The sequence below is a fragment of the Apteryx rowi genome, unplaced genomic scaffold (assembly GCF_003343035.1).
Source record: "Apteryx rowi isolate R43461 unplaced genomic scaffold, aptRow1 scaffold_12, whole genome shotgun sequence".
Classification (NCBI taxonomy): domain Eukaryota; kingdom Metazoa; phylum Chordata; class Aves; order Apterygiformes; family Apterygidae; genus Apteryx; species Apteryx rowi.
Genome location: NW_020447419.1, coordinates 5,202,500 through 5,227,278, shown reverse-complemented (window position 1 = coordinate 5,227,278; position 24,779 = coordinate 5,202,500). Strand labels below are relative to the sequence as shown.

At 40.1% G+C, this 24,779-nt stretch overlaps 1 protein-coding gene across 1 annotated transcript in view; it reads right to left on the bottom strand.

Moving 5' to 3' along the window:
- The window catches only part of PARD3B (par-3 family cell polarity regulator beta), a 411,041-nt gene that overhangs the window by 239,798 nt on the left and 146,464 nt on the right, over positions 1-24,779 (bottom strand). Inside the window, exon 6 of the mRNA XM_026088114.1 lies at positions 1,267-1,358. Within this exon, the coding sequence (XP_025943899.1) occupies positions 1,267-1,358 (92 nt within the window). The remainder of the gene's footprint in view (positions 1-1,266; positions 1,359-24,779) is intronic.

Below are 24,779 nucleotides of genomic sequence, written 5' to 3'. Positions count from 1 at the left end.
AATGGCTATGAATTGCAGAATTATAGCAAATTATTAATTGCCTTCACCAAAACTGAGAGCGAAATTAATTTGATTATGACATCTTTGCTGTCATGCATAAGTTTCCCATATAACGCTTTTTACTTTCATTATACAGTGGACTATTATAATACTACTACAGTCCTGCAACAAACACAACCTAATGGACATCAAAGAATTAAATTCCTTTGCCTACTCTAAAAGGTGACTCCGGTGCAATGCGAATCAAGACTGAAATTTAGGTTCATAGTGGGACAGAAGAAAAGCAGTCACATGAAATCGCTTTGTTCTAAACTTGCCATATCAAATCCTCTATTACCTCCACTGAGGATCTGACTGCCCCACTTTGTGATGCTATACTGCAGCCTGTCTTGTAATTGTGCTTTAACAAACATAAACCGCAAAACTAATTTTGTTTCAGTTCAGCCAGTCAGAATTTTCCTTGTCACTTCAGGGAACAATGAATCCCCAAACTGAATATTAGATCTGTTGAAAGCACCTGGTTTCCTTTTGTTTCAGCAGTGCAGCCATCTTTTTTTTTCCCCAAACTCAGATCATATAGTTATTTAAATTTCACTCAAAATTTGGACCAGACAGAGTAAAAGGTGATTCTCAATCTGCCAATGCAACCTCTTCCACCTTCAGTTATAACAACACCGGCCATCTCTGGTCTGGTGTAAATGAGGAGAGGAAAAGGATGCATTCGGTCTAACTACCCTAGTGAAGCAATACACAGGGAAATATTGGTTACAGCTTTCACAGTGCATACACATAGAGTTAAGATCTGCTACAGAATATAGTGAAGAAAGAACCTTACCTTTCAAAATCAGAGATGATATTTTAACCAAAAATGTTGGTTTAGGATCATATGGTTCAGCAGTTTGGTTATTTATTGAGATATAAGAACATCCTCTACCTCAGACATTGAACACTTTTGCAAGACTGATTAGAATGCAAGAAAGACCAAAATATACAATAGCAGCATCTCCTGTACCCATATACTACAAACAGCACAAGTCAAAATCATTCATATTCATCAACCAAGGTAAAAGACTGTTACGTGCAAATAAATTCTTCAGTATGTGAATTGAGTGCATTTTTAGGATGGCAAAAGGGACGAGGAGGAAGAGATCGTGATGATGATGAGCACAATGCAGATTCACAGGTGCAGCTGCAATGAGAAGCCAGCCTTGCCTTGCATGTTGATAAAGCCTGCTGGAATCAGTGCAGAACAGAAGGTGCTCCTACCTGACAGCGAGCCGGGCCCTCTGCGACGCCAGCAGTTCTGGGGCTCCAGGGAGGGTCATCTCCCCATCCTCAAAGGCCAGCTGTGAAGCACCCTGTTGAGATTTCAAAGGACACATTCTGAAACTAATTATATATTTATGCATTTAAAACTGTATTAAATTCTTGAGTCACTACTTAAAAGGGAAAACAAGTCACAAGTAACACTATATGGTAGAGACTGAAAGGTCTGTTCTGTGTGGAGAGCACATGGTGTAGCATTCACAGAAACAGGAGGGTGTCTACAGTCGTTCTCCTCCTAACAGTCCCACCATGCTCCCTGTGAYGGTCTGATTTAAATACGCTTGAAGGTCATTCCCAACACCTGTTGAGGGAGGCGGGGGGGGGATGACATTTTGTATCGAGGCCACGTATTATCAACAGCCTTTCTCTCTTCTCCCTCTACCTTTATACGGCCTGCTGGGATGTTCAGAATCTCTCAGTCCACGGCGAAAAGGCAAAGGGAGGGATGAAACTAGCCGCAGGCCCATCCTAGACAAACAGGGCAGGCCATTGTAGGCCAGGGCTCCCCTTCTCGAAAAGCTGCTCTGGACGGCTCGTTTCCCAGCGCAACAGCAACAGCCAGTGTGGAAAGGGGCAGGCAGACTGGAAGGGCTGTGGAGCACCACTAAAAGCCTGTAGGGTAGGAAAGACTTTCAGCTGAGGGGCCTGAGGAGGTCACAAGCTCCACAGAGGTGCAGCAGCTACAGGCACTGCCTCCTTGCCTGCCCACCTCACCTGAAAGTCCTTCTCCCCCCTCCTGAGCCATCCCTGTTCCTGTGACAGATTCCCTAGTCCCAGAAAAACCCAATGGCTTCTTCCATTCTTTCCACCCTTGAGTAGAAGTTCGCTGGTGAAGACATATTTGCACAGTGACTTATCAGAAAGTGAAGTTATGTAACCATTTGACCAGACACTAAAATACAGTGCACGCAGGGACCTGATGTTAATGTTAAAGCTCTTGAAAACTATTAACTTTCCTTTCCTGATCCCTAGATTCTTTATGCCTGCATTTTTTACATACTGGAAGAGGGGAAGAGGTACCAATGAGATAAGACTACTGTCAGCAGGTGATATATTAGCTTTAATGTACTGTACTTCATGGCAATAATGTAAACAGAGTAAAATCTGTAACAAAGACCTTCTTTGGAGAGGTCACTTTGCCAACTCTGCAAYAGGAATATAGCTGGAAGACATAAAACTTCAGCTGTCAACACACTAAGAGAACTCAGTTCAGAGCTTGATCTTAACTAGATAAAGCCTAAAGTTAATAAATAATTTTTTTTTGTTGCAGTGTCAGTTTTCCACTGTACATTCTTACCATATTAAGCTGTCCTAAGACAAACAGTAGCAATATTATAAATTAATTCCAAAGAACAATGCCAACTAGACAAGTAATTTCATTCTCAATAAGAACTTTAACTGTAGTAGAAACTGTGCATTAAAACTTCACATTTCTCTGCAAAGCTGGCTCTACCCAGAAAGATGGCTTTAAAAGTTTTGGCATTTTCAGTCCCTCAAAGATTTGTAGAACTTATTTTCAGTTTATAAGCAGCAAGAGAATTTTCTGGATTTTTTTTTTGTTTCATTTTTAAAAAAGGAATCATCTTCAGCCTTGCAAGCAAACCAATGGACTGCATGTCAAGCTGGATTCCCTTCCGGTTCACACAACACCTATGAGCTTCTGAACCTATAATACTGGCAACAAATCTCTTTGCACATTAATGGGAACATAAGCCAGAGTTGGCTTCCACTGCATAGCCAATACAGCTCACTGAAAGCTAATTTCTGTCACTAATAGAAGAACTATCTCAAAAAACATGTACAGAATAAGTGCCATTTCTTCCAATCACTTTTCACAGTAGAATCACATGTCAAAGAGCAACTCTTGTTACATCACGTATATACCAAATTAACCTCACAAATTAGGAACCCAACTTCAAGCAGTGAGTTAGCAATAAAAATCTCTCACCCCATCTTTATATGATGACTTCATCTTACAGAAGGATGGAGCCTTGGTAGCAATTCATACCACAAGCATACAAACTTCATTAGCAATTATTCCCTCCTTGCAAAGCTAACCTTCGTTAGCTAACCAATGAGAACATTGGTGCTGAAAAGCCTCTCCTTTTTGGAAGGCTAAAAATACAGTCAAGCCACAAGCAGATTTTTGGTTTGCAGATCAACTAGACTCTCTTTTCCTCCAAACGCTGGCTGCAACATAAGGCTGCTCAGTGCATGGCACTGAACTTGCTACTCATGCCACCGAGTTGTTTGGCTGTCTAAAGCTTCCCTTGCACTCTACACAACTCTGCATATACTATATTATTTCTGTTTCAGAGTTTTTGCATTACTGATGTTCTTGCTTTAGTGAGGCTACTTCCATAGTCCTCCTCCATCCACATTTCCTTGGGAAACAGATTTGACAGTAATGACATAAATGCAGGTATCAGAATGTGATTTCATCTCGCGTTTCTGTTGACACAGATTCACAGGCTTGAAACCATGAGGGACCATTTTTGATCAAAAAGTCTRATTTCATACTTAGAATCCGATTTGTTTAGTCACACAGGACAATGCTGGTAAGGGCACAGTGACACACTCATGTAAGTAAAAGGCTCTTAAGAACAATAGCAACCAATTACTTTTTTTTCTTCTATGGATAACACAAGTAAGAAATGCCTTCATTTACAACACAGATTGAATCTGGATAATAGGGTCATGATGGATATTAGGTATTTAAGTTGGATATTAGGGATACTAGACCTTCCGTGAAGGTCTTCAAAAACAGGTTAGAAAAATAGTCAGGGATGTTTCAAGGTATGTTCACTCCTGTGCCAGAATAATGGTCCAGCCTTGTGAGGGTCCTACGTTTCTATTGTTCCATAAGATAAAACTTCAACGAGGAATTAGAGGATGAGATTTGGAGTCCATTACTTCAACTATAGCTTATTTATTTATTTATTTTCACTCAGTGAGATATTCAAGTGTAAAAGCTCCTAAACAGAAATTATCCACTGCAGACCTGGGAAACCCCATGGAGGGGAGCTCAGTGCCACAGCCCCCATCCTGCACATCACTGCCTCTTTTGATTTAAAGGCATGTAGTGCTCACATGTATCACAGATTATCACATGCTAAAGCTAGTAAACACACAGCCAGATATATAAGCCTTAACTGATCAAGGAGACACGAATTGTAATACTGAAATTATAATCTGGCTCTCTGAAAGTGACTTTAGAGCTCCAGTAAAGTAGCAGTCTCTACAAAGGGGTGCACACCAATTCCTTGCACACCTTAGCATTACATCAGAAGYGCAGTAAACTCCTGCCCAACTGTGAGAATGGTAGCAACTCAACGATGTAAAAATAAGGACACAAGTAGAAGGCAACAATCCAATACACACAAAATTCCCAGTCTCTCGGAAATATCTGAAAGACTCAGTGTCAGTTTTTCAGCAGTAGAGGAATTAATGACACTCCAGCTCCCAAAACTTGACTTGGGTTCAACTGACAGTGTAATATAACAGATTTGCAGTTTTCATTTGGGAAATATGAACAAAATACTAAATGGTATGGTAAGAAGAAAAGTCAAGAAATCACATGCATCTAAGAAGAGCRGTAATTTTTTTAGTTTATTTACATAGAGATAATTGGAATTAAACAAATTTTTAGTGTTGCAAAAGCATATCCTTCAAATTAGGACTGAAACAGAAAAAAGGGAACCTATCAGAGTAACGACTCTCTGCAAATAACTTTAACCCAAATGCTTGAAAAATTCTCTCTTTATGTGACAGCTCTCAACTTAGGTAAATGCGTATGTCTAACAGTCAAAGACCACCACAATATGTTCCATCAACATTCTCTCCTCTGCGAACATGCACAGTCTTCCCAATTCAGCAGTCAGCATGGCAGTGGATTAGTCCCAACACCAAATAGGTTGGAATCAGTCATGGGACTTATTTCGGTTAGGGATTAGGAGAAACTCTCCCTTTCTTTTTTGAAAATGCTCAGTTCATAAAAACCACAAAACTTGATGGAATGTGTCAGCCTCAAAAACCCGGGAGTGGCACTGCTGGCCAGGGAGAGAAGCATTGGTTTCTGGCCAGAGAGGGAGCGAGAGACAGGCTTGGCTTCCAGCAGTCAGAGCAATTGCTCTGGTTTCCGAGGGCACGTGTAACCCCGACGGCTAACCCTGCAGGCGACTTTGCCGGCAGCCAGGCCCCTGAGCCGCCCGGCACTCCGCCAGCCCTGCGCTTTGTTTTCTTCCTATCATTGCAACACAGAAAAAATGTATTTTCAAATCTGACAAAGCCTACACCAGATCTGTTTTCCAGCTAACCTCCGCTTATGCTGAAGTTTTGCATCACCTTTTCATTCAAAAATAGCTTTCCCCGAGGTGGTTCTATCTGCAGCGCTATTTTGCRTATTCACCCAAGAGCAGGACGTACCTTCTAACCCACCGGCCTGAGCTTTAGAAATACTCAGGTCATTAAAGGGCCTTTAATCCCCTCAACTGCCCCTGGTAACCTCGGAACATGATTCTGAAGGCAAGAAGGAAGTTTGCAGGTGGTATAAAATTGCAGATGTATCACTTTTAGAAAAGCTCTGTGATTTAAGYCTCTTAACACACATTTATGGAAGTTTCTCAAGCAATAGGAAAAGAAATTCATATTAAACAAGAACTAAACTGAGACAAATCTCAGAAGTAGATGAGAAGTTTAGAGAAATAGAAATTCTGTGCAACAACTGCAGAAAATCTTGAGTCCAGACTCAGAGTATAAAAAGGGCAAACGCTAACTATAAATTTGAAGGAAATAAATAAGATTTATTACTTAGAAATACACACAGTACCTACTCAAAGCCTGGTACCTCTGAAGGGAAAAAGTCTTCATCTGAAACTTTAATTTAATAACCAAGTTAAAAGTGAAAATATGTGCCTGAAGTTCAAGTATACAGTGCTGGACTCCTGGCGGACCTCAGCCTTTGGAAGCAAAGGAAAGCCCTTGGGCACCAGGCTGTGGCGCCGGGCCGCAGCTCGCCCTCCTCCGGTGGCCAAGGCCTCTGCCAGGAGAGCGCGGGGGCGGCCGGAGCCCCCCGCCCAGCGCCTGCTCCCACYGCCGCCAGGCAGGCGCCCTTTGCGCGCCCAGGAAGCCTCTCATCTGGTGCTCTCACAACAGACAATTTTAATTACCATATTTAAAATGTGAACGATTTAGCAACACTTGCAGGATCATGGGAGCATTGCTGACAGCCAGAATGAGTTTCAAAAGCCTTAGTGCTATTTTTAGCTTTAAAATCAGCACTTTCATAAATATTCCCAAACCAATTAGTAGGTGCTACAAACTGAAGGTGTTTACCTTCAGCTACGGCAACAAAAGCAACAACTGACACTGCCTACGGAAGATGAGCCCCAAACCATACAACTCAAGGGACACACATAAACGCCCTTTTCCATTCAGGAGGAATATAACCAAGCACAGGTTAACACGGGACAGCCTTAGGTTGGCAGGGTTTATGCCACTGTGCTTCAGAAAGGCTTCCCAATGTCGCACTTTGTGCTGATGGAACAAAACAGAAGCTTCTGTCATCAAAGCATAAAGCCAAACGTGTTCACGGGTTTCTAAAACAGCTAAGAAACGTTGTTCAACCACAGTAATCAGTGTCCTTCACTACGATGCTCCTGCAACCCTGACGTCACCAACAGAAGAAGGCAGCAACCCACAAGTTTTTAAAATGTTTGGAATTCAAGTCAGTATTGAAATTCCCCTACTTGGCTTAAATCAGCAATGGGCCTAATCAAAACTGTGGTCCCCAAACCCTACATTAAGCAAACACTTATCTTAACTAAGTAAAACRTATAGAGTTGGGATATCTCAAGGCCAAAGAACACTTTGACAAGTGAAATACCTAACAAATTTATCAATGGGCAGACATCTGTTCTTAAGACATCCTTCTGTAAACAAGATGTTGTAACTGGGGAAAAAGATTAAAATCAGAGGCCCTGAATAGGTTAAAATTATGAACACCCACTTCTCATGGGTTATACAAAGCTCAAAATCATTCAAATCCTACAAATGAAAAGCAACTTGGTGTCAATATCTGTATTTCATCTGCTTAGCTAATCCTGCACTATCAAGCTAATATCAGACAATCCTTCTGCCCACACGACTTCACATAATAAAAAAAGCTTCCTGAAATATATTTACAAGCAGAATGGTTTAGTATTGCAAAAGAATCTATAATGTCTCAAAAAATCTCTGGATTTATTTATGTTCACATATCACTTCTTTTTTTCTTCTAAATTAGTGTAAGGAAATACAAAACAGATCCTTTCAAAACCAACCAACCAGTAACAGAAAATCAAGCATGTTTCTCAGCATGCTCTTAGAGGGCATTACAGAGCCTGTCTGAAGGAGATGTTGACCAACAGATGTGCAACCTGTCATACTTAAACCACTGTATTTATAACCACAATTAATTTATTTAAATTAAAAAATTCTTGACCATCTAGCATCCCCGCAATATCAATGCAAAATCAATGCAAAGCCATCCAATAAAATGCTGCTAAACCAAACTGAAAAAAAGATTATAGTATTTGTTACTGCATACTTCTTACTTTTCCAGTGGTCTGCTTGATTTAAATCATTCTGCCTCCATAAAACGTGATAAGTATTTTTAAACAGCTTACAATACTTCCATTTCACTTACTGATTAAACTACATCATCCTCTTGACTATTCAGAATGAAATTCATTTGAAATGGATAATTGATGCAATTGTGCAGTATCTACAAATGTAATTAATCACTTGCTAAAGAAGATTTTTAGACAGGCAACATATGAAAATAAGAATCATACAGCTTCTTTCAGTGCTGTCAATTGAAATATATTCTACTGGACTGTTAAAGGTTATTTTTCACAATAAGAATGGCTGTACATCTTCAAATACTTCTGACACAATATGCAAGGGGATTCATGTTTAATTAGCACAGCACAAAGAAAAGCCATAATACAGTATGGCTTTTGGCAATTATATGACAGTTTCAGGAACTGTAACAGCAACATTTTCCCCTTTCAGCTACCAGTGGGCTTCTTGAATGTTGTAGTGTGCTGCTCTTGGCACTTAAGAAGATATTTTAAGCCAAGGGCATAAATAGACACACTCTTGGGAGTTAATCTGGAGTAGATTAAGAAATTATTCCCCCAAATTATTTGCTACCAACTCTCTGCCAAGGGTTATCATCACAGCTGAAGTGCATTGGTGGATTACATAGACATTCCTGGCCTTCTTCAGTGAAAAATCAAGCTGGCTTAAACCATCTTTCCCTGGCTGATCAAACTACTCTGTGCGACTTTGCACTGCAGCAGATTAGGAGCATCTGTACCACRTGCACAGTTCACTGACTTGCTAACTATCACCAGGCAAGGTGGGACAGTAACATCTTATGGACATGTGGCCATTTCCAAAATGACTGCTGATGCCTGAGAGCAGTGGTCAGCACCTCATGCTGAAAGACACTCTTACAGGAGTGCTTAACCTCTAATTCAGCAAAGTAAAATACAGTCTGGCAATATCAACCTTCAAAATGTTCTCCCTAAACCCTTCTGCTTTACCTACTCCCAGTTTAGGTCCAGTCTTATCCAGACAAAAATCTAGCTGATGAGCCTTCTTGTCTATGTACTGAAGACCAGAGTAGTGTTGCCAGGGATGCTTTTGAACACRATACTACACAGAAGCGTAGGACAGACGTACCATCACATTATGCAAGGGTTACAATAAAGCCTTCACTGAGTCCACAGCAATTATCCGCGTGAGCACTCCTAACCCATGGCAAATTCCAGGATTTGACTCAACTTAGTGTACAGTGAGAGTTATGCTATCAGTCCAGTTACCTGGCATATAGCACACACAAAAACCACATCTACTATGATCTTAGCCAACACACAGCAACGTACTAYGCTGTGATAACTCGATCAGGTCTGAGCTGCTAGAGATCTTTGCACAGACTGACACAAAATCTGAAATTGCATGGAAATAGCAATACTCCCGTTTTTAAAGTTACAAACAAGAGTAAGTTCTCAATTTAAGTGCAGCACAGATCATTTTAAGCTTCAAGATCAGAACTGTTACATATAATTTTGGTGTACCTTGAAACTGAATATAAAGGCACCAAGAGCCCTCAAATCAAATTCCCCTCACACTGAGCAAAAGAAAAATTTCCACTAGCTGTAGCAGTACTGGAGTTCACACCTTTTTTGGCAGTTGTTTTGTATGGGTGAAGGGAAGGAAGAGGTGCAGCTGGAGYGCAAGTGTAAGAACTTCCCTTTATGAAGGGCTCACAGGAAAAGAAAAGTGGACGTTGCCACAGTTAGGTCTCCAGGAGTAGCTTTTCTGCACATARAACACTGGACTTAAGCCCAACATGTTAAGAATTTCCAGGGTGAGGCGTGAGCAATGTCTTTTCCAAACCAGTAGTATAAAGCTGCTTTTTGAAAGCATTGCTAGTACATTGATAAATATTTGGATTTAGCACCCCTACTGGCAGAGAACCAATTCTTGAAGTAAAAGGAAAATTTTGGGGAAAGAAAACCCTACAGAAAATGTAAGCAATATGGTAGACGTTTGCAACTTTTACAGGTTGGCAGTATTGGAATAACTCCTGGGAGGATGCAGCAACTGGCCAGTCATGTGACCAATCACACCGTTAAAACCAGTGACACATTTATTAGCCCTCTCCCATTTATTATGCTGATTTTAATTGCCTACCCTTGCTCAGGTAGATGTTCAAATGTCTGTATGCTACTGAAGGCTTCTGTAGGGGTTTGCATTATGAAAATCATGTTTGGATTCCAGAGGGTCTGCAGATTCTTAGGAAATGAACCTGTTTTCTACTATTAAAAGAGAGTCGGTGCAATACCAGATTAAACTCGGTTTACCACTACCTGTACAAAGAGATAAGCTCAATGCATTTTTTTTTCTGATGTAAAGTGTATTAAAAGGAAAAGCAGCAGCAAAATTAGGTACCTCCATTCAAAAATCGGTATTCAAACATTGTACTAAATATGTCAAGACCTAGCAAAACGGAGGACCCAAGGTAAGGAGGCAGAAAGCCTTACGGGCTTCAGTAGCCCCGCTCTGTCTCCGAGTGTCTCTCCATGGTCTTCTGAAGACACATGAGCACTCTGCATTCACTCTACACTAACTGGAAACTWTAGAGCAGCTTTAGCAGGTCAGGGCGCCGCAGCCGTTACTCATGTCTCAGCAAGGTTATTAACTTGGACTTACCCATGCTGTGAGCATTTAAAAGATGCTGGCTGACAGAAGCACGGGGACTCTTGTGCCTTCTTGTTAGAGATTGTGTAGATACACCCTAAGATCCTCCAAGTGTACCATTCAAATATTAATACTTTATTTATCTTTTAGCGTTTTAACTAGATGTAAAGGGCAGTTACCAAATTTACTGCCTGGAAATCTAYGTTTTTTTATTTACAAGGAACATTTAGCAGTGCTATCAGGAATGCAAGACAGCAAACAACTAGGTGTTTCCAAGTTAAAACTTATCATTCCTTCTATATCACTGACTTGGAGACAGAGTCTGTGTTCAAAGAAAGTGCACAGCCTTTGGACATTTGAGTTACTATACAAATAATTTCAGAACATTCCCATGGCAACAAGCATCATTTAAAGACTGCGCTATCGTTAGTGCTATAAATGCACAATACTCTCTTTTCTAAGCTGGCTGGAAGCTGCCATGGGGCAATTAACACCGCAAAAAATAGGAATGAATTTCATATACATTTCTGCCAGAAAATCCACCAAATTATCCCAGACCAAGAGAACACCAGCATTATCTTCTCTAGCCTGACTCACTACTTCTGGCCTCCCAAAATCTAGAATTGACAGAACTTCTTCTATGACATTTGCAAGTTACAAGTTTGTATTTTTGCTCCTTGCTCATTTGTGCAARGAGAAACTGGCTGCATTCCTTCCAAAAAGTAAATGAAAATCTCTGAAAGTACTGTACAACAGGATTATTTCTACACAGCTTTACTTAGTGAACATCTAAATCTTATCTCAGCAATTTTATATATCATTGCACATCACCATTTCCCCCAAAATATAATTCAGATTTTAGTCACACCACATAAAACTACTATTATGAATACTTGAAAAACAAGAACAAATACATAATACAGGGGAAAAAAACTTCACAAATGTATTTGCAATACCAAATTAAAACTTTCTGCTTTAACAACACCAATACACAGTCCATATTATCTGAAAGGCTGTTAAAGAATGTGTATGATCTAAAAGCTGAAGGTACAAATGACACTTCAGCATGGCATCTTTATTCCTTGCAATAAATCCATTATTGAATTTAGCTGTCTTTTTCAGTCCAAATGAGAATTGTGGATATGTGGGAGAGGGTCTCTTTCAGTGATGCTCCCATTACCAAGTCTGATATTCAGAGAGAAGAAATGAGGGGAGAGGAGGCAGTTCAAACAGCATCAAATGAAAGTCCATCTTCACCACCGGCGACAGTGGGATTGGATAACAATGCTTTCCAAACTTCAAAAACTAAACCAGGTTTTAAGATTAAAAAAGGGACACAACTAGACAATATTTGTTATTTTGCTCTTAACTTCCATTCTGAACTGAGCATATAATGTGACGTCTGGCACAAACTAGGCTGGTCAACACAAATGCATGCTTTGGTTGATTCTGGAACAGAAAGGAAAAGAAAATTGTTCTCTTCCACCAGCACACCTAAGTATTGCTTATGGCCTAAGAGGGTCAAAGTTAAGCTTTGTCTAAGATGACAAAACTGCACTCACTGGTTCGGAAATTAAAAAGTAACATCTGTAAAATACGTAGTGTAGAATACCTYTATCTTGCTCTAGAAGTCATTTTCATCAACATATTTAAAGTCAAGAAGACAGTAGTTCATCAATAAGCTAAACAGATGAAACTCGGAAAAAAACATGGAGCTGATCACATTGCCCACATTTTCCCAGACATGTCTTTTTATAACACACCACTAATAGCTTATAGCCTGATAATATATACACCGGCACCAGTATATACTGGTATACCTACACTGGTACCGGATGGATCATACTAGTGCCCAAGGACTACCTGGAGTCGCAATTTGCGTGCCGTCTTCCCCCACAGACAGAAAGGCGCGCTGGGGCTTGGACCACCGGGCCCAGCCAAGGCCTTGCTCAGTTCCTCCTGACTGGGGATTGCCACTTAAGGTACATTACATTATGTTTTCCTCAGCGTATGACATATGGTAGTAATTGCTAGTTATGTTACTACTTTTCCTCATATGGGATTATCATAGTGAAGCAACAGCACTGATTAATCAATTAGCATGGATTCATTAGAGAAGAGATGAAAGATAGGGCAGTGTAATTGTGTTTACTGAACAATAGATCTCAGTGTGGTTAAAGCCAGGGCTTCCTAATACACAGCCACCTAGCATTATATATACATAATATTACAAGTATTTAGAACACTTTCAGTGCAGAACTAGAAAGAAAACAATTAGAAAGAATGTGAATATGCGTGAGCAAGTAATGCTGGAGTCTGAAGAATGCAGAGAGGGACGAGAACACAAGACAGATGGTCCTGAGTTAGGAAAATATTTTAGCTTTGACTAAACCTTTGTAAAACAGTTAAATCATTTCCTATACTATAGTATGCATAGCCATGTATGCACAGTACAGTGGCCTATGGCATAAACAAGCAGAAAAAGGTGTCGGAGAAACATTATTAACCAAATGTGTTAAGCAGAAGAATATCAAGAACTAGCCTGGTTTTCTACTTAAACACCAACACAGCTCTCTCTCTATGAAATAAACAGGCACATACATAGTAACTGAGAGGTTTTCTTCTCCAGATGTCTGAGGTGCATGTCCTGCACTGCTTGCCCTTGCCAGAGCTGGAACATTGAACATGGGCAATTAAAGAACATGGATATAAAACTCCCTGACGTGTCTTGTGTTTCAACCATATGATCCCCTTTAGATACTACTGCTATAGCTAAAACCTCCTGCTTGTATCTAATGGTGTCATACAGGCTGGCCAGTGATGGATATGGTGCTGTCAAGAGACAAGACAAGAATTAATTTCTTGAAAAATATGGTGCAGTCAAGAGGTATTGAAAAACCTCTCCTGCAATCTGTTTGAAAGGATAAAGACCAAACAAAAACGTAAAAGGTTACGTAGGAAATGCTTTGCTAAAAATAAGAAGGTGGAAGATATGCCCACTATACTCCGTGAAATCAGAGATCTTCATATAAATGAAAGCCCAGGGCCCCATGAGAGACCTTGTCTATAACTTGGTGCGGATTTGAATGCTCTCAGAGACCCACTCATCCAGTGTTTTCCCTGGAAGCCTCTACAACGTGCCGGGGAACCAGAGCTGGTGATTAGTTCAGAGCCTCAGCTTGGAATGCAGCCCTTGAACACAAGGTACTAAAAATCACATTGCTTGTTTAGATTAAAGGCACTTTCATTCCTGCTGGGAGTTAAGTATTCCCCCCTTAAGTTTGTGGGCTGCAAATTTATTTACTCTTCAGCAGATTCAGGCATCGAGTTAATGAAAGACTTACCAGCTTGCTTCAGTCTAAGTGGCTTACTGGTAACAGTCTGAGCATCAGACATCTAAAATATCCTTCAGACATCTAATATTTCACCATTTTCTCCCTAATTTCAGAGATGCTAAACTCTCAAATAATTTTTTTTTTAAAAAGTTGCAAGTAAACTTCTTCCAAAGTCTTATCTGGTGACAAAGACCCTGTGGAAGTGTCAGAGCACATCTCAGCCCAGGGCAGAACTACTTCCATCGAAATCCCTCTTGCTGCCGGGCTCTGGGTATTCCCCCAGGCACTTCGCCGCCCTGCACCCAGGGAGGCAGGGTGCTAGCCCAGCAATAAACCTATGCACAGCAGCCTTGCCAGCCCTCTACTTGACAGGCAACCCCCAGTCTGGAGATGCTCCATATTTTTCTTTTTGCATACTTTAACCCTAAGTCTAAGAATGAACTTGTCACAGGAAAAACAGGCTATTACTCTTGAAGATGCTCCTAAGGGACTGAGGGAACGTTTTAACCTAGACAGGACCAAACAAGTGAACAAGGGTTAAATGGGTGAACCTCTTCAAGGAATTGAGAACTGCCTGCATCTGAATGTAAGAAAATATACTACCCTTCATAAAGTCCTTGGTCTTGATCCTGATTCTCAATAGAAATTAAGGGAACTGTGTAGCATTTTAATTCTGTGCAACTGTATACAAAACTTTATTTCAGGATCTGAAATTACAGTCACAGTGTTACCCTGAATTTATGAGTGGATATTATTAATAAATCTGAGTTGACTCCTGTGAGCCAACACATTACTATCACTGGCTTATCTTAAACCTAGTAGGTAATTTAAACCAGAGACCAATCACCTGAGAGTATACTGTTATTTCCAACAAATCCTTATGAATCATAATGGTATTTTCACTATCTCCCAGGATTTTAAAAAGTCATCAGAAAATAATCTTTCATAAAATGATCTGGTTTCATGTTAATTATTAACTACAGTTTGAAATAACAGCACTGGTTAGTAAATAATTTGACAGCACTAAAATTTGCACTGGAAGAAAACAGGATTTATCACATGGCTAGAAGAAAGCAGGGAGCACAATATTTCTTAATCAAAGATGCATCATATTCACTGGGAATAAAATAGTGCAGCAATAATAAAGCCATACAGATGAATTAAGCTCAAAATATTGTAACGAGCAATATTTTGCACAGTTTTATCTACTTATCAGAGATTAAGAGGGGGCCAATCTTACACAGTGAGAGCTCTCTCAACCGTGACTTTTTTTTTCTTTCTTTTTTTTTTTTTTTTTAAGAGAAAATAAGCAAAGGGAATCACACAGCCAACTCCGTTTTCACACTATAAAGGTACATTTATTGACTGAAATTGCTTTTGTGAGATTATAGAGGGACTTAATTGCACTAGAGTTGTTAACTAATAGCTGCATCCTTAATTGCAAGAACAGAGGTCAGAGACTACATTGCTGTTGTGTAGGTAAGCATGACAAGTGACATGAGCAAACGAGTAATTCTCCGTAAGACAGACAATAATGCAAGTTATCAGCTCTCCTATTTCTTGTGTGCATCCCTAAACAAGCAAGCAAAACTGTGTGACCTGCTTCTGTTCTTTTGAGAAAAATAGGAGATGAGTGAGCCATGAGAAGAGTTAGTAATAAAATGGGCTTCCAGCAGAAATACCTAACTTTTGTGTATTCCTCTTTTAAAATAAACATTATCACTTATATTAGTGGTTTCCTATAAACAAAATATCCCAGGGACATGTTAGTACATATCTSTGTGCCAAAAAGTGAAAGGAAATAGCTAATCTATCTCCTCTCTAATGCCTTTATATAGCTCCATCATTTCCTAACCTCTCCACAGAAGATGCTCAAGCTGGTTTCAGATAAGCAGAGAAGCTACCCACCATGACAAAATAGCTCCCTTGTTCCCAGCTTTTTCAAACGAGGAACCGTGGTAAATTTTACTGCAAAGACTCAGAAGCCAGAAGTCTGGCACCAAGCAGCAAAGTAAACGAAGCCCTGAGCTACTTTTAACACGTCAGCTAAATAGTTATCTACTACTTCCTTCCACACTTAAGTCTCAACCAAAGCAAAACACATTAGAGCAGTCCAACAAGTTACAAAGTAACATACAAAACAGATTAACACAGTAATATACAAGAATGTTGCTTATGTTACCAGATATGCAGCTTTCACTTCCATATTCTGTTTAATTCCGAGATTTTTAAAACATTTAAAATAGATATAAATGGCATTTTTTTCTTTCTACATTTTAGTTTAAGCAATTCCAAATTCAGGCACTCATTTAATACTTACAAGATGCTTGCTCATGTTCAGCAAGACTGAAAAGCTTTAGCTTTATGAACCTCTAATTTCAGCTGCACCCCTGTCTAGAAGACTCATTTTTATCATGGTTCATGAAATAACGGTATCCAGTCAGCACCCTGCTCCATAACTGCCCTCGGCTGAGCTGTTTGCTCTTTGTGTTACCTATTCGAGCCAGTTTGTCTCGGAGAATGGTCCAGAGCAGAAAAAGGTGAAGCAAATTATAGTGAAAAACTGTTTTATAAGTCAACACAGAGCAGCCCAGTGAAGATGCTCTTGGAAATAATGTGCATAGGCAGAAGTGGCTTACAGACAAGTCTTCCGGCCAGCTCCAGGTCCATCCAAACCTCCCCCCGATCTCTAGAATACCTCTCTCCCGCCGGCCGCCCCTCCCAAGGCTCACAACACCTTCCTTAGATTTCCTCCTTTCAGGATGCCATGACTTTTTACTGCTCCCTGTGAATACCAAGGTCAGAGTTAAGGCTGTGCTTGTGACAGAGACTGAGGAGTCCAATAGATGCACAAAGAAGTGACAAGAAGTCTGAGAACGTTTGAGTACTTAATGATGTTTCTGAGCTAAGACATATGAAGGGAGGTTGTTCTAAACATTAGTATATCCCTAACTGGCAGGTTCCTTGATTTTTAAATTTGTGTTGACAGGAAATTTGAGCAACCTCAACTGTAAGTTAACAAAGTTTTTATGTATATGAAATATTTAGGCTTTAAAACTTCAGTTCAGTAAACTTAGACACAGAGTACAGTGCAGTTTTGTTTACCAGTTAAATATTTCAAATGTTATTACTTATGAATAAACCCAACATGAATTATCCGGGTCTCATTATAACTAGAAATACTCCACAAATGGAAAAGCTGAGAGAGTGGCTGCATTTGTATGTTTTTGTTCTTTTTAAGTAAACAGTATGACCTACATTAAATCCACTGAAATTTTTTATTTAGAAAAGCAAATTTGTAAGATGTTTTGTACAGTGAGGTTTCTCATGTTATCACATAGGAGAGTAAAGCTTTTTCTGAAGAATTTTGCATTATAACAATCCAAAGCACTACAAACTGCTAGACTTCGCTTGCATCTTTACTTATACTGAGAAATACTAGTCTGCATATTTTATAGCTCCAACTCTCTGTATTCTTAGTACTCAAAAGTAAAGAAACTGTCTTCTCTTACAGAAAGAAGAGGTAGAAAGAAATAGCTTCAGCAAGTTACTTTGTGAGGGAAGGAACAAGGTAGACTTTCCTAAAGAAGAGCCAAGTCAGAGATGAACTTTACCAGATTCAAAAGCAACTGAAGAAAACACTCGCTGCTTTCTTCCAAGAATGAACGCAGTAGTCCAGGACCCTTGAAACATGGTGTATCCTGCAGGCAGGAGCAATACATCCTAGACAAAAGTAGCTCTCGGGAGAAAAGAGGATCATGGAGGGAATGGCATTTTTCCAAGTAGCCGTGCATAATCTCACACAGGGCTTTACATTTCAACAAAAAAGACCGTGAATTAAGCTTCATATTTTAATGGGAAGTACTTGATAAATGAAACAAAACAATGGAGTAAGAGGATAAGACTGATCTGTGTTGCTAAACTGATGTACTGCTGCAGTTTAAGCTATTCAAAACTTCTCCAGCACATGTTCACTCTTGTATAACGGTAAAAGAGCAATCAAGCCTGGAGATCACAAATACAGGCATCTGGGGAGCTGAATGCAAACGGGGAGGGGGGGGGGGAGAAAAAAGGTTTGAACAGTTCTTTTCCATCAAGGGTGAGCAGTCTACAGCACAGTGCTGTGAGCACAAAAGCAGTGTGGGTTCTAAAAGGAAGAGAGATGAGGCTTCCCATTTGATATACTCTCTCCCTTTCCTGTTTTAATGGTTATAATTTTCAACAGTAACAAGTTTAGTTAGCAAACCATCACTGAAACATTATTGACTTAAATGGGAGCCCACCCAGAACAACTTCAGTGATGGTTATACCTGATCCGGACAGAAAACATGTTCGTTTCTTCTGTGCCAGAATTGCCACGGTTGTATCCAACTCCAACACCTACAAGAGCCACTAAGCCCAGAGATCACAAAAGCAGGCATCTGGGGAGCTGAACGCCAGCTGAAAGAACAGGTTGAACAGTTCTTTTTCCTCAAGCCTGAACTGTCTTACATCTTTGAGGCAATCAAACAGGAACTGTTTATCACATGAAAGCAAATATTATTTCTGTTGTTATGGCTATTTGGACATCTGATAGCCTCAGGCAACCAAAAAGGGCCCCAACAATAACAGCTCAACTTAAAAGCCAAAGGGCAGATACCTTTGAAGTGAGAGATGACACAGAAACAGTAGTAGACCTTGAAGTTCAGTTTGATGGAAAGAACCTGAACACTTCAGGGTATTTCTCATTCATCTTCACAACCCTCTCGAAGGCAGAAGGGGCATGCTTGATAACCGATAGCGCTAAATGCCAGAGAACGTAGCAGCACAACGTGCTTCCCACAAAGACAAACTCCTCCTCGAGGCAAAAGGCAGAGACGATCAGAAGTGCAGTTCAGAAGTGTTCAGTACTTTGGCAAGTGGCACTGGGGAAAGGTTTTTGTCAGGTTCCCACTTAGCTTGCTGCTAAGAGAGGGCAGACTTTAGCAATATTTCGTGAACTAAACTTTATGGAATATTTTAAATAATTCTTTGCTAAGTGTGAGTGATAAAGTCTTTGTCAAAGAAAACATTAGCTGTCTCCTTTAATTCTTTAGCAGCCAGCCTGAACAGGTACAGAAGTTCATCAAAACCTACTGCTTGTGAGCACACTAAAATTAGTGGAAAGGACAGCACTGGATTTCTAGTCCTGTGTTTGGCTTATTGTTTTTGGAGCCCTACACCACCATTCTGGAAGCAGGTAACCTACTCCCCAGAAAATAAATGCTCACTTCTAGGGGCAGGTGGTTTCAAGTTGGACTAACAGCATGACTCAAAGTCYACAGCCAAGTCTCTCAGGTCTTTGGTTATCTTCTGAGGCGGTGTTGATACTTCTTGGCACAGGAAAACAAAATGGCAATTACTTCTCTGCTGGGAAAGGGGAATACAAGTCACTACTGCATAGGCAAGGCTGGCATGCTCAGGAAAGGATCCCACTCCGCCCCTTTGGAGAAATCATGCTTCTTTTGTCTAACTCCTGCTTCTCACTGCTGAAGAGGTGTGTGTATGTGTATAAAAGGCTTTTATATCTGTATAAAAACCGTTATATGTTACATGGTCCCAAAGCTGTTCTAGGGACATGGATTTGTAATTCCTCTTTAAATTAAAAATTAATGGAAACTGTGCACCCAAGAATTGCAACAGTGAGAGCATTATTTACCACCTGTACTTCATCTTTTCTGTTGCTGCAGGTAATGGCTTCAATCTGTGGCCAACAGACTCCTGAAAGATGCTTGACTACTTTTAAGAGTTCATAAAAAATAACTGAAGAGCTAGGTTACTATCAAGTAGGTTTAACTTCAATATACATGGACTGTATCTTCACTGGAAAAGTTTTGGGAGTCCACAAACTTTAAAAAAAAAAAGCATAATTGACAGAGAGGAAAAAAAAAGATTTATACAACTGTCAGTAAAATTATAAGCCATAATTCCAGATAAGTTGGCTGGTGTTTCTGACGCTGGCAGAGGCAACTTCTCTCCTTTTGTTAGTGAAAGAACAGAGAAAATTGATTTTTTTTTCTTTTCCATAAAGACAGAGCTAAAGGGATAGCAAGGATAGCTGCTGTTCTTCCTCATGGATTCACTTCAGATTTATTTATAGTAGGGTTCTCCACCTTTATCTGCAGGAGTCACAGTAGAGCCAGTTACTTTATCTAGTTTCTTGGTTTAATAGCTATGGGAGATATAACACATGTTCTGCCTCTGCCCCTCCCTGAAAATAAACAAAACTAATCAGGTCTAAAAATGAGTTTGTCTCACTGTTCAAAGCAAATAGAAAGAGTTGGGCACAGATAAACTAATTTTCACCTGTTTCTGCTTACTGCATATACACTAACTCAATTTAGATCGATCGGATAATGTTTGCAGACTTACTACAGTGGCAAAAGGGTACTCCATCCATTCAGTTGATTTTAAAAGAGGCCCAACAAGATGAAATGGTGTTCGTGTTCCTTTTTAATTTTATTTTAGCTCTTTGTTTATCTCCTCCCTTCAAAGCACTTCCAATATGACGAACAGCCTCAGTGTGACAACTTTGGAAAATTAAAATAGAAAAAATGTGCCAGCATTAATCTGTTTTACATCGGGAAGCACAACAGCCGTGAGAGAAATGACGACATATGAGAGCACACTATAATGAACCCAGAAGCACCATCCACAAAATAGGAAAAACAGATTAGACTAGAGGTTGAACACTCCTGACACAATTTGTCTTCCCCAATAGGAGCTTTCTGTTCTCCAGTTTCAGGGTATGATGAGGTTCTTCACTCCAAAACCATGTGAAAATTATCAGTATAAAAGCTCGGCATTCTCCCTCTTCACAGAACGGTTGGGGTTGGCAGGGACCTCCGGAGATCCATCTGGTCCAACCCCCCGCTCAAGCGGGGTCACCTCGTCTCCTAGAGCACGTTGCCCAGAACTGTGTCCAGACAGGTTTGAATATCTCCAAGGACAGAGGCTCTTCCTGTCCTCTTTGCTAGCACGTCTTACTTCTTTGAATTAGTTGGGGGGGGGGGGGCAGAACCTGCTTTAAGTCCAAATTTACAAAATGAAAGCACGTAATACGACAGAGTCTGCAGGAGACTTGTGTGGCCCGTGGCCTTTTCCACCGCAGCCTTATGCCGCCCTGGAAAGGAGGGAAAACGGCCAGGGCGAGCGAGCGCGAGCCGGGAAGCGCAGCAGCTCGCAGTGCCTGCGGGACGGGCTGGGCAAGCCGGGGACGACACGAGCCAGCATCCCTCGTGCCCACGGCGGGGAACGGCCAGGGCGGCAGCAGGAGAAAAGGCTGCCGGCGCTTCCGAAGAGACGAGCCGATGGAAAAGCCCCAAGCGGCAGGGCCACGCTGCCTTCGGCCCCCGCCGTCCCGCCGAGGCGGCCGCGGGAGCCGGGAGGAGCGCCGGGGCGGGCGGCCCCGCGGCGCGCGAGGCCCAGAGCGGCCCAGCCGGGCACGGCCGCGCGGCGGCCCACGCCCGCTCCGAAACACGCGCCTGCGGAAGAGGAGGCTAGAGAGGGTTTGAGGAGCCCGACCCCAGCAGCGAGGGGAAAAATCGCGGGTAGGTGCCTGGGTTGCCAAGGCCTTCGCTGTTTTCCATGTTGCTGGAAAATAAGTTTTACTTTCTGATTTTCAGTCTTAGATTCCTTTTGGACAGGCACCCTTTCATTACCTGTGAGCTGAAATCCACCTTCTCTTCATAGCAACACGTGTGAGACAATTTCAACTCTCTTATAAAATATACTGTTAGCAAAGGGCACCACATGAACATAGACACTGTATGTGCCAGTGAGGGGCTAGCACCACTTTATATTGCTTTGCAAAGACGTGCCTTCCCACTAAAAACATCTGCCGATATGATCAGAGCAGAGGTATTTTTCTTCCTTCTGCTTGAAAAAAAAAWATATATATATATATTTAAGAACTGATGAGTGCTATGAACTTGCTTTCTAACTCTATTTTTAATTTGTATCATTTTAATATATGTTTACCAAAAGCCTAGATTCATTATTTCAGCTATTTAAAAATCAAAAGAAACATTATAAAGCGTATGTACTGAATTAAATAATATTTTTTCATGTAAGTTTTTCCGGTACAAACTAAACATATCTATCCATAACCCAGAGTTGCAAACCAGTCCTAAATATGCATTCTGGCAATAGTGGAACAGAAAGATAGACCTGAAGCAATCTTAGCAATTAAATATGAAAAAAACCTGAAGCATTTCTATGGTCATCATAATTATATCACCAACAAATTATAAATATTGAATCATTTTAACAAAAAACCAAATTACTGTAAACCTAGAACCTGCATGCTAAACCTGTGCAAAAAGGTAAATGGCATCGGATGCTACATATAAATACTTCTAATGGAACTAACATGAAGAATTTGATGTTTTATACATTTTCTATATAATTCTAAATACATAAAATAGGGATCAAATTCATTTCCCCAAAGGGACATATTCTGTTGGCATAATACCAAACTTTGAAAAAAAATTAAATTTTATTTATAGGAGCATGCACCTGGTTCTGATGAACTTTCTTTACCTGTTAATATCAGTGTTTGTATGATTGATGACATTAACAGAATAGCGTCATCAACGTGTCTCAAAACAGCCATTTGAAAATGACAGGTATATACAAACTAGATGTTGAAAGGTAAAAAGGCATAGCATCATTGCTGCACGTTAAACAATCATTTTGGTCCACAGCATTTGTAAACCCAAGGATAGCTTTCTTATCATAATTAACACAGCAATCCCCAATTTAAAAATATTTCTGCTGTTGACATTTTCTTGCTGTGTTCTCAGCTGCTAAAAATTAGAACATATACTAGAGAATCTCTATTTGTATAGGAACTAGGCTGTCAATTTGAACACAACCAGGTATCTTTTCTAGCAAGGTTTAGTTACATCTATGAATAGTAATCCAGAAAATTTCCCTTCTCTTCTGCAAGAGATGAGGGATTGTTTTCTCTAAATGATTACCCCACTCTTAAAAACAGGGAATCAAAGATAGACAGAATGGAGTAGACTGAAGTGGAACTTGCTTCTCCTTTTACCCCAAAGTTTACAGAATAATTTCTAAATTATAAAAAATTTTCCACTGTAATCACTTTTTTAGTCTATCCCAATTCTCTCTATTCTTCTGAGCCTCCCTGGTAGAAACTTGAGAAGGACTTTTAATAAAAGCTTAGCATTGTCTTTCCCTTTTTTTTCCACAAGGAGCAAAACTTTGACTTTACCTGTTCTTACCACTATACAAAATAATTCTTTGGAGAGAGCACACCACCTCAACCAACATTTTCAGAATATGTTTCCTAGAATATTATTCTCAGAAACATAACATTATTGAATTCAATCTCTCAAATGGAAATCTGAAAGCATCCAAGAAGGTAGGTACTATGAATGAAGGCAATGTAGATATATTTATGACTTAGTACACAGTAGCCACCAAGGTGCCATACCTGTTTTTTTGCGCTGCGGAATTTTCACTGTTAAGAAAAGTGCATTTTTGCAGAATCATACAGAAATGTTTGACACCTGTGCAGCTATGCTTGGTGCCTCAGATCTAGAAGAAAATGTTTCTATGTTCTTTTAAATGAAAAAAAGCATTAAGGCACTAATTCTTTGGCTAATGAGAATATCACTACAAAAATTTCTTAGAAACAACAGATTTGTCATTAAGAACTGCAGCATCACAGATTTGATTTATTTAGATAATTTATTTTTAGATGAAACACCCATACTTTGGCTATGCCTTTTGAAACCAAACAAAGGAAATATCTTTATTCCTTCTCATACCTAGAGCTTTTTCTTTGTTGCAACTTAAAATCCATGTAATCTTTGTTTTCTTGTTCCCTGGCCTTTCCTTTAACATCTTGGCAACTTCTTGGAGAAGTATTTTATAAAATTTCCCTTGGAATATGCCTCTCCTGCATCAGGAACAGAGACCTCATTTGGGCTCTTACGGAAAATGTCAAAAGATGAGGAGATGAAGAATAACTGGCCCTTGTTCATCAATTCTACTGGCAGAACCTATTTTAGCCCAAAACAGTGAATTTCTGTGTGATCCCTATTCTGCTGTTTGAAGGACTTAGGCAGAGCATTAAAGAATGGGGGGCTGTGGGTCCCCCCCCCCTTCCCTTTTTGGGAGAGGAAGGGGAATGGAGCTGAACTCCAGATCTGAAGAACATTTGCCATATTTCTCAGGTTGAGATGAGGACAGCTGAAAAGGAGGACTTTCCTTTTCTTTCTGTAAAGCTGACAGGTAGGCTGTGAAACTGATTGGACTTGATAATTCTAAAAAATAGCAGAAGAAAGGAAAAAAAAAGATACCAATTTATCTTCAAAGGTGTTAAATGTATAATCACCTCATATACCACTATTCAGTTCAATGGAGCAAGTATGTCACAAAAAGCCTAGCAGCTTTCTTTATTTAAGGTTCAAGTTCATGTTACCCTATTTTAGCCAGCAGCTAAACAAACAGCAGCATGGATGCCAACAGGGAGAGTAATTCCACAAACTTCTTAAGATACCATGACAGGCCCTTGGCTAGTCACAGTAGGCACTGCAGTTCAAACCTGGAGGTATTATCAGCATATCTTGGAACTATTGCAAGTAAGAAGGCTTGAATTATTTAGAGAGAACTTGGAAATTCATATGTTCTAATTCAAACCTAGATTTAACAAAGGCAAATTCAAGATAAAACTTAGTAGTAGCACAAAAACAAGCAAACAAACCACAAGCCACTATGCAGCTTGATTTTCAAGAAAAAAGTCTTATGAGAGCAGCTGTTCTTGTAAGATTTCTCTTGGGGGCCAAAGTTTTTTTCTTTTATATGATATTGCAATCACTG